Source organism: Canis lupus, chromosome 9, assembly GCF_011100685.1.
Source record: "Canis lupus familiaris isolate Mischka breed German Shepherd chromosome 9, alternate assembly UU_Cfam_GSD_1.0, whole genome shotgun sequence".
Taxonomy (NCBI): Eukaryota; Metazoa; Chordata; class Mammalia; order Carnivora; family Canidae; genus Canis; species Canis lupus.
Window position 1 is genome coordinate 23,778,889 of NC_049230.1, and position 10,866 is coordinate 23,789,754.

General features: G+C 44.0%; 1 protein-coding gene across 1 annotated transcript; it reads right to left on the minus strand.

Moving 5' to 3' along the window:
* Window positions 1-776: 776 nt before the first annotated feature.
* On the minus strand, window positions 777-9,979 carry MRPL45 (mitochondrial ribosomal protein L45). The gene is made up of 8 exons (XM_038547511.1): window positions 9,776-9,979; window positions 8,665-8,842; window positions 8,003-8,120; window positions 5,612-5,710; window positions 3,320-3,368; window positions 2,196-2,345; window positions 1,579-1,752; window positions 777-1,384 (listed from the first exon to the last, which is right to left on the minus strand). The coding sequence occupies exons 1-8, from the start codon at window positions 9,839-9,841 to the stop codon at window positions 1,307-1,309; spliced, it is 912 nt and encodes a 303-aa protein (XP_038403439.1). The 5' UTR covers window positions 9,842-9,979; the 3' UTR covers window positions 777-1,306.
* Window positions 9,980-10,866: the final 887 nt, after the last annotated feature.

Sequence of the window (10,866 nt, forward strand, 5' to 3'; positions counted from 1 at the left end):
AGGGACAGAGAGAATCCCAAGAAGACTCCCCACCGAGTATGGAACCCAACTTGGGGCTTGATCCCAGGACCCCAAGAATGACCTCAGTCGAAATCAAGAGTTGGATGCACAACTGACAGAGCCACTCAGGCTCCCCCAGAACTTAGGTTATTCTTGACCTGATTCTAGTTTCTTTGGATTCTGGTCTCGGGAAAAGGTCAGAACAGATTAATCCTGATCCTAAGAGACAGACTCATTAAACGAAAATTCGGGGCTGGAAAAACAACGCATGAGAATTAAGGTCCTGTTTTTTCAGGGCAGCCCACATTGGGTTGATGAAAGTAATAGTACAAGCCACGCTCGCTGCTGGTACAGAGTGATTTCCCTTGTCATACCTCAGATCACCCTGGACACTCAAGCAGGTAAAGTCCCACAGCCTCCTCCTGACAGCCCAGTGAGAGCTCAGGAACAAGGAGGGGCGAGGTTGCTTTGCTCTAAACAGGTTCATATTCTAGTGTGTTTGCCTTACTACCAATGGGGGGCTGGAAAGAAGAGTCCTCATCTCCAAGAGGTGCTAGAAATCAGGGAACAAAGTCTTACAGATGGATTTCCCAAATGCATGACCTCCTCTGTTGGCCTCTGCCTCCTCCGCTTCCTGAGACCACACCAGGATGCAATTGATAATTAAGAACACAATCCAAAGGCTGAAGGATGATTTCTTTGGACTTACATTCTTCTAGGAAATACAAATGCTGATTAGGTGAGTCAGTATGTGAGAAAAGACCTTGAATCTTCAATGAACATGCATTATTTTTCCTAAGTCTGGATTTATTGGAAGCCACATAATTCACAGTTCAGCCCATCCTCTCTGAAGGCTGGTCTACTTCTAGCCTAAGCTGGGGAGAAGACATAACCCACCACAGTGTGTCCAAAACCCTGACAGTGTTTTATTTTATTTCAAACTCTGATCCCTGCCTATAATTAAAAAGAAAATTCTGCCAGTTTGCTCCTGGCGGTCTCTGCTACAGGAAAAATAGGTACTTTTGTTGAGACTCAAAAGCTAGATATACAAAAGCTAGATATACAATTTAAATAGGAAGAAGTGGGCTTATGGCTGTATGTATTCCAGCCACCCACCTGGACCCAGCCATCAGCCGTGGTTGCGGAGGAGACAGCTGGAAACACCCAAGCAGGAGAGGAAAGGTCAAACATAGATGCTTCTACAGCATGGAGAGATGACTGACTTCACAGCTTCCAGACTCCACAGCATCCAGCCACCTCATCACCATGCTTCACATCCGAGGAGTCATTTATGCCACCAGGATAGCTAAAGTTTATGGGCCTCTCCTTGTGGCTCTTCATAGTCTTCCCAGGGTTTCAGCTGGGGCCCAGGGATCATCACCGTCTGAAAGAGCAGGAAGCTGAGTTAGCTACCAACCAAGCCTATGACTTACCCAGAAGATTCACCCTCACCTCTCCTCCATGGATGATGCCCCTTCCCTGCTGCTGCATCACCCCCTCTCTCCACTAGGTGGAGCACAACAGGAGTGGCTTAAGATTGCACAAGCACTCCCCTAGCTCTCTTAAATCTAGTCTTACCTTAAGGATGGGCTGCTTATGGGGTGCCCATGGAGGGGTGATCTTGCCATGCATTCTCCAGCTCCCATAGGGATTTACCAGGTGCTTTTCAAACACAACATACTCCAGGACATCCCTGGGCACATCTTCCTGTCCATACATTAGCCGGCCAAACCGGTCATAGATGGCCAGAGTCTGCCAGGATGAAAGCAAATCTGGCCTGTTAGTACTCAGAGTTGGTTTTCTTGTTTTGCTTTTATTTTTATTATTTTTTAATGCCATACAACCATTTTAAAACAACATACTAAGAATTTCTAGAGGGTAGAAAAAAAATCAATTCAGAATTCTGAATCTAGACTAAATGATCGACTACTGACACTTTACTCTTGGAGGGTTTTTGACTCAGGATGAGGAGGTGGGGGAGGGAGGATCAGGAAGGGTGGAAGAGAGTATCCTCACATCGGTCTCAGGAGTTAACATCTAGCAGTGAGAAGGGCATGCTAACCAAGCAAGGAAGACCATGGTGAACCTTTCCTTAAGAGCCCACAGTCTTGGGAAGCTGTACCCATGACTCCAGAGATAGACACCCAACCTGAGAGTGAAGAAAAGTTAGGAGGAAAACAGAATGGGTCGTCTACCTGTCGGGTGTGCATGCGGACAGTGACCTGGCCGTATATGTTGCCCTGGTTCAGCAGATTCGAACAGCGAACCTGAACCACCTGGGGTGGCTCTAAAGATTCTACGAAGCTCCAGCGGACCGTCTTATACTTGATGTCCCAGACCATGTCCTGAGGGCAGAGGAGAACAAAGTCAGTTGGGGTTTTCCTTTCCTTTAGGAAAGCTGTGCTTCCTTCCACACCTGTTCTCACTTCCAGCGCTACTACAACTGTCATGCAACATTTCCCACCAAACACTTTCTTGTGCCTGTTTCTTCTCTCCTCCCCAAGTTTTGACCAAGCTATTGCTTAAGCCCACTTTGAAATGACCCTTTTCATCCAAATCAACAACTCAAGACCTACCTTCTTGAGGAAACTTCTCCAAATCAGTGAAAACCACACTCCAAACTGCCAGTTTATCTAATATGCCATTACTCTCCTTACACTTTAAAATTTTTTTTTTCTTTTACAGATTTGATTTTTAAGTACCCTCTACACCCAACATGGAGCTCGAACTTACAACCTCGAGATCAAGAGTTGCATGCTCTACACTGAGCCGGCTGGGCACTCCTCCCTTACATTTTTATAACCTGCTAGTCGTTGCACGTTTCTGTTGACTGCATATACGTTTGTTTTATCCTCCCCATGGCTGCTAGTACTGAAGAATGGAATTTTACAGGGATCTAACGGCTAACCTGCAAGGACCAGATGAGTTATATATGATTCTAGGGAGATGAGCTGAACTGACAGAAATTTATTTTTGAACCATAAATCCCAATATCAGGGAGTCTCACCAAGTACCCAGCACCCTGGTTAACACACGTGAACACCTGCTAAGTCCTTTCTTACACTGGAGGTGCACACAGGGCTTCCTGACTTCAGCCTCCATACCCCAAGGACTCAGTACGGCTTGCTGTGGAACTTCCTCCTTCCTCCCTTACCAAAGCCCAAGTCAAGTCAGTATCATTTAGCCAAAACCAATGGAACCACAGCTTTTGCCTTGAACTTCCTGCATTTGCGAAACCGATCCTTCTTAGGAAACCAGAGGTGATGTCTAGAATCGGCCCATTCAGGCCTCCAACAGTCCTAAGGAGGTTAGGACCTACCGGAAAACAGTTTTCAGTTACCAAGGTATGAAGCCGGTCATGGTCTGAGCTAAAAAAGAAAAACATATATATCACTGGCTCTTGCTTTAGGGTGCTCTTGCTTTAGGGTGCTCTTGCTTCCCTGATGGAAGATGAAAATGGCCCTCAGAATGAACAACAATTCCTTTTTACAAACATTTTCTACATGCCTACAATAAGCCAGGTAGTATGCTAAGTCCTGAGTACACAAAGATGAACATGATAAAAGACCCTGAGATCTAATTCCAGAGTAAAGTTATGGTCGCTTGTCAGGAGCAGAAATAAATTTCTCAGAAATTACCATACATCCTTAAGAAAGGCAAGAGACCTTCACGAATCGATCACAAAAGATCAAAAGCTCACCTTATCTCCTCTTACCTCAGACATATCATCATTAGCAACTGGATTGTGGATTGGCCTTGCACTTAACACTTTTTTTTTTTTTTAAATAATCTCACCCTCAATGTGGGGCTCAAACTCACAACCCTGAATATCAAGAGTCACATGCTCCACTGACTGAGCCAGCCAGGCACCTCACATCTTACACTCCTATCTGTGAAAACCTAGCTAAAAGATAAGCAGCCATCTTTTCTGGTTCTTTCCTTCCACTTCCTACCACCCCTATTGCCCCCTCAATCTTTGCTGCTATTAGAGTGACCTGGTCATGCTGATTCTATGCAGTAACAGTAAGAAAACAGACAGCAAACCCCAGCTCTTGGACACACAGGATTTTAGAAGGTTCCTGAGGGGCTTCAAATAAACCTAAGATCATGCATGAATTAGTGTCTTTCAGATACACATTCATGACTCTTCCCTACAGTTTAATACCTCCTGACAAGTCTTTTGTTTGTTTGTTTGTTTTGCTTTTTAAAAAAGATTTTATTTATTCATGAGAGTCACACAGCGAGCGAGCGAGCGAGAGAGAGAGAGAGAGAGGCAGAGACACAGGCAGAGGGAGAAGCAGGCTCCATGTAGAAAGCCCAACGTGGGACTCGATCCTGGGACTCTGGGATCATGCTCTGAGCCAAAGGCAGACCTCAACCGCTGAGCCACCCAGGTGTCCCAAGTTTAAGTCTTTGTTCCTTCAAACAATCTTGTCTCTAATCCCAGAGTAGGTAGGAATTAGTTCTGTCCATGTGCTTCCCTTGCACCTCTGCTCCTAACAGAAGAGATTCCAAGTCATTTCCCCCACTGTAGCTCTAGACTAGACTAGACTAGACTAGACTAACCTGAGTGGTGGTGACAGCTACCACGACCACCAGGCCTGGCACCTCTCAATGAACCCTTCCTCTTCACTATCCTGGCCTAGAGATCTTCAATAGCAATAAATTTCCTGTCTAGGAGTTCACTTACAATTTACAATAAAAATTACACTTAAAAATAAAAGGAAGACATCCATTTCTGGCAACACAATGGACTGAGCTCATGTGAAACTACTCCTGATATAAACATTTAGAAATGTTGGACAGAATATACACGGACACACATACATTTTTAAAGGCTCTAGCCTAGCCCACAAGAAAGGTAAATTTCCTAGATGCCAAAAGGAAAGAGAACTAAAGCCAGAATGGAAAGAATACAACCTGACATCAAGACAACATATGGGATGACTAAAGGGATCTAGAAATAGGATCTGATGGCTAGGAACAGATTCTTCCTAAATTCTTGAACCCTCAAAGAACAGGGAGTTGGCACTGAGATCCTTCCACAAAGCTCTGACCCTCAAGAATCCTGCACTTGCAGCAAACGGAGACTACAAAAATAGCTGAGAGATAAAGCTTCTCTGTATCTAAGGGGAGACTAAAAAAATTAAAGTCCTAAACCAACATTATACTCAGATGTGGACATAGAATTTATGATACCTGTATGATTTAAGAATTCCTAAGATACAAAATTAACTTTAAAAACTGAACCTGGGGCAGCCCGGGTGGCTCAGCAGTTTAGCGCTGCCTTCAGCCCAGGGTATGAACCTGGAGATCCGGGATCGAGTCCCACGTCTGGCTCTCTGCGTGGAGCCTACTTCTCCCTCTGCCTGTGTTTCTGCCTGCTCCCCTCTCCCCCCGCCCCCCGTGTCTCTCATGAATAAATAAAATCTCTAAACAACAAAAATAATAATAATAAAAATAAAAACTGAACCTGGGGTGCCTGACTGACTCACACACACACCTAGACCTATATAGGTCACTCTAAAACTCTTAACCAAAGAGGGGAAAAGTCTGTGCCTAGAGTAACAGCTACTGAAAACATAACGGGTTTAAGATAAAATTCACTTACTTGTTTAGACAAAGGTGAGCTTCAATAAAAATATCCTTAGCTTTTTCGGGGAAGTCCTTTATTTTAAAATTAGGATCATGTTCTCTTATCTTCCGGATTCTGTAAAATTAAGTATGAGAATCTTCTTTTTTTTTCGTTTTTTAAAGTAATCTCTATGCCCAACACAGGGCTTGAACTCACGACCCCAAGATCAAAAGTCATATGCTCTACTAACTAAGCCAACCAGGTGCCCCAAGAATCATTTCTAAACACTTTACACAATATCTTTAACTTGAAGCTTACATTAACTGTCATTCAAGTCTGTCCTTGTATTCAATAATTATTTTCTGAATGTGCCAAGTCCTGTAAATTCAACCTTCTAACTCACATTTAATCATTCTAAAAAAAGACAAAAGCTTCTCATTCTGCCAATTTCAGAATTTTGGCATTGAAGAAAACATCCTTTCCGCACTAGGAAAGAAAATACAGGTTTTACACAAAAGCTCAAGACTCAGAATTTCTGATATCAGGCTTCTAACTAGAAACATTAAAAGTTAGTTGCTATTAATTGAGGAAATTATTTTTAGCTCAGAATTCTACACCTGGGCAAATTATAAATGAAGTAGGAGAGTGAAAGAGTTTTTCTTAGACTCAACTGCTGAGCCACCCAGGCGTCCCAATCTGACACCTTCTTTACATTCTTTCCACTCAGAGCCTTGCTTGTGCTGTTTTGTCTCCCTAGAATGCTATTCCTCACCCCTCTACTTAGCTAACTGCAAGCAATCCTTTAGGTCCTAGCTTTAAATGTCATTTCCTCAGGGAAGCTTTCCCTGAACTCCCAGACCAAGTTATCTTTCCCTATCATGTGATCCCATAACACTCATACTTCACCACACCTGTAATTATGTAATTATGTGCAATCGGTATTTAATGGCTGTTTTCCTCTCCTAAACGATAACTCCATGATAAAACCACATGTGTTTTATTCATCATCATCATGGACCCTACCACCAAAGAGCTCATAGTCCCAGAGAGAAATATATGAGAGGTAATCATCGCAGTACATTACCAGAAATAGTAAGTGTACAGTTACAATTACAGTAAAGGCAGCTCCAAAAAGAGTCAGGGAAGGCTTAAAAGCAGACATGATGCTCAACTGGTTCTTGAGAAATGAGGTGGAGTTATCAAGAAGGAGGAAAAAGACATTTCCAGGCAAAGGAAAGAATGTACAAAGACACAGAGTCATAGCACAATACTGTCAAGGAACTGGCAATTACTTTGGAAATACTGAAGTTTAGGATGAGAAAAATGGAATAAGATGACAACAGTGGAAGGAAGAACCAGATTTACAAATAGCTGTGAATACTACTTAACTTTGGATTTTATTCTTTAGGTAATAACTTATTTTTTTAAAGATTTTATTTATTGGAGATCCCTGGGTGGCTCAGCGGTTTAGTGCCTGCCTTTGGCCCAGGGCGCGATCCTGGAGTCCTGGGATCGAGTCCCACGTCGGGCTCCCAGCATGGAGCCTGCCTCTCTCTCCTCCTGTGTCTCTGCCTCTCTCTCTCTCTCTCTCTGTCTATCATGAATAAATAAATAAAGCTTAAAAAAATAAAGATTTTATTTATCTATTTGACAGAGAGAGAGGGAGAGAGGGATCACAAGCAGGGGGAGCAGCAGGCAGAGGGAGAGGGAGAAGCAGGCTCCCCGCTAAGCTGGGGGCCCGATGTAGAGCTCAATCCCAGGACCTCAGGATCATGACCCCAGCCAAAGGCAGACACTTAAGTGACTGAGCCACTCAGGTGCCCCATATTCTTCAGGTTATAGGGAGTCACAAAAGAGGTTTAACGGAAAGGTAATATGTTAGAATCTGTAATTAGAGAAATGAGTTATGGCTACATGAATAATTAATATGCAGAAACATATTGATTCTTTATAAACAACTCGAAGAACCTTTGAGTGATAAATACTAAATGTTTCCATCCTTTCAACTAAAAGAGAGACTAGGAAGGTTTTGGTTTTTGCTCCTTAGTTACGACCTAATTAGCTCCATAGAACAGGTCTTTTTTACTCTTTTTCGCTTTTTATTCTCTGTAGTTCAAACTCTAAGGTTCTTCCTATATAAATATGCTTATTATTTTAGATTTTAAAATATGTGATCAAAAAATGTTCTACAAACTTCTAAGTCGCCTCCCTGATATGACAAAAAATACCAATGAAGGCTGAGATGCTGAAAATCAAAATGCCCATATTCTTCTACATTGACTAATCTCAATTATAGAGAAAAATATACTGTCAAGTTATCAAGGGACTTATGTCCAACCCAATTCACCTAAGATGACCTCTTTGGAATAAAATAGCAACAAGAAATTTTTGTTTTAATATCAATTCCCAGTTGTCTCAGACACCTACGACAATTGTGATGCCACCTTCTTCTTCAGTTGTTCACTTCTCTGTGCCAGTCCTTCCTTTGCAAGAGATGACAAGCGAGCATCACCCTCTGGAGGAACATAGGCATCAAAGATACCAGCTGTAATAAAAGAAGAAAAGAAAGCATTGAACGACTGAGAAAAAGTCATCTTGAGGTCATATGAAATTGAGATGTATCCTGGCTATAAAGTAGACTTCCACATAGAGGGAACTGTTTTACATTAGAAAAAACAGAATAAGGTAATTTAAGTCTTCTCTCAGAGCCTTAATTTCTTGTACAAAATGCAGAAATTTCACCCTTGCCTTCTAGGAACAGGTGTGAACACAAAATCAAAGATGACCTCATTAGGGGCATCTGGGTGGCTCTGGTCTCAGGGTCCTGGGATCTAGCACCAGTTGGGCTCCTTGCTCAGTGGGGAGTCTGCTTCTCTGTCTCCCCCTGCCCCTCCCCCACCACCTGTGCTAGTGCCTTCGCATGCTCCTTGTCTCTCAAATAAATAAATCTTTTAAAAAATACGATGTACATAAAGTAAATCATCATTGGGGCTGAGTTAGTTAAATACAGTCAATCACAGCCCAAATCACTCCAGAATATCTGTGACAGAAGGAGATTTGGTCAGGGTCTCAGAAATACCATGCCTCACCTGTACAGGCCAGATGCAGTGGACGCTCCAAACGTTCTGGAGGAATGACCAGTCCTGCTTTCCGGGCATATTCCATAAACTCCTTTTCTGATTTGTATTTGGGTTCATAAGTAGGAGGTGTGAAACGTTTTTTAGTTCTCACTGGAACTACAACTGTGGACTGAGTCACCAGGACAGGCTGTAAAACAGGAAAAGGTTAGGATAAAGGTAATCTGGAAAGAAATCTATCCTGAACAAACTCTAAGCAAAGACAGAAAGGGCACATCCAAAGAACGGCTTAGGAACAATTATAAAGCCACATATCAGGAGGGAAATACTCATAGGTGTCTTAACTAGAAGCCCCTAAGCAGCCTTCACTAACACCACTCAACATTTACTAAAGGCTTTCCTCTGGTACGTTCCATAGTACACGACTATGCCAAGTCCCAAGAATGCAGAGCTGATTAAAGAAAGGCTTCTGCTTTCAAAGAACCTTCAGTCCCATGGGGAACTTAAACATCAACCTGACCCTGAAAAGGGCGATATGCTATTATTAAAGCATAAGAAAGGTCCTCTTCTCGTATCTCCCTTATATTTACTCGGATTACATCCTGCTCATTCTTTTGGGAATCTAACTGTAAACTTTGTCATTCTGGCTCCCAAATGATCAATAACGTCTTTAAAAGCCAGTTCTCTTTTCTCTCCGACCGTGAGTTTTGCTCGGCCAGGTACAGTGACCATGAGACTCCCTCTCGTCCAGCTACTGCTCAATGTAGAGCTTGTTTAAGAACCAAGGGGGAAAAAAAAAAAAAAAAAAAAGAACCAAGGGGAAGTGAGCCCAGCCTCCAAACCATGACTTCTTTCTCCTTTAAAACCTCCCCGCCAGACAAATCCAGAGCAAACTGGAGAGACTTCATCCTCGAGAACTTGCTCGTCCTCGTGGCCTTTACGGGGCTCTCCCCACGCCACCCCTTAGCTTAGTAGCTGGGTCCCCTCAACCTCAAACTCTTCCGTAACTGGTGATGATTTGTACCGTCCAAGCCCACCAAAGACAATTGCAAAGCAGGTATTCCCCTCCACTCTGTGGTCCTCCTCCAGCGCCTAGAGTCCTACCCACGCGGTCCCTACCCACCTGCCGAGACCACCATCCTAAGGCTTTGGATAAACAATGCAAACCCCGCGGTGTGGGGGCTGCCATTTTGCTCCCGCAAAGGCCGCTGGGATGGGGACTAGGAGTTAAGAACCAGGGGCAAGGAGAGAGGGCGCATAGGGTGGAGCTAACTCGGGTGTGGAATTTTCCAGGGCGCGCGCCCTCGCCGAAGTGTGAGCGACGCGAACGCGCACGTGCGCGTTGTGGTGGTGGGGGAGGGGGAGTAGAGAACGGGCTGCGCGCGTGCGCACTAAGAGGCGTTGGGGGTGGGGTGGGGCGCACGGCGGTCACGAGCCGGAGAGCTCAGGAGCCCGAGCTGCGCCTGCGCCTGCGCTCGAGGCGTTCTGGCCGCAAGGAGTTGCTGCATTCTTTTAAGATTGGGATGTTGCTGCACCTTGCTTGCACTCCCTAAAGAATGAAAAGGTATTGCCCTTCGGAGACAAGTGTTTTTCCCCAGTGCCTACTTTGATCACAGAAAGAACGAAAATGACTAGTTTCTGAGTCTGTATCTGACCTCAGTATGCTGTGTAACATTAAACAGCGGTACTTTTCGCAATCTGAACCCTGTGAAGAAAATTCTTACTGTCGAAGAGATTAATGCCTACTATGTTTATTGAACAAACATAATGACCACTGTGTTTTTGAAGCAAAAGACACATGGACTGAGGAAAACACTTCTTGTTTGTCCTTTTGGGAAAGAGGCACAAGTTTAATTATAACAAGTAATAGTTTATTTTAAAATGTTTACCAGGGGGCCCCCTGGGTGGCTCAGTGGGTTAAAGGTCTGCCTTTGTCTCAGGTCATGATGTTAGGGTCCTGGGACTCAGCCCCACTCCAGGCTCCCTGCTCCGTGAGGAGTCTGCTTCTCCCTCTCTCTCTGCTGTTTCTCCCACTTGTGCTCTCTCATTCTCTCTCTCAGATAAATAAAATCTTTTTTAAAAAAAAATTTCCAGGGATCCCTGGGTGGCTCAGCAGGTTTAGCACCTGCCTTAGACCCAGGGCGTGATCCTAGAGTCCTGGGATCGAGTCCCACATCAGGCTCCCTGCATGGAGCCTGCTTCTCCCTCTGCCTA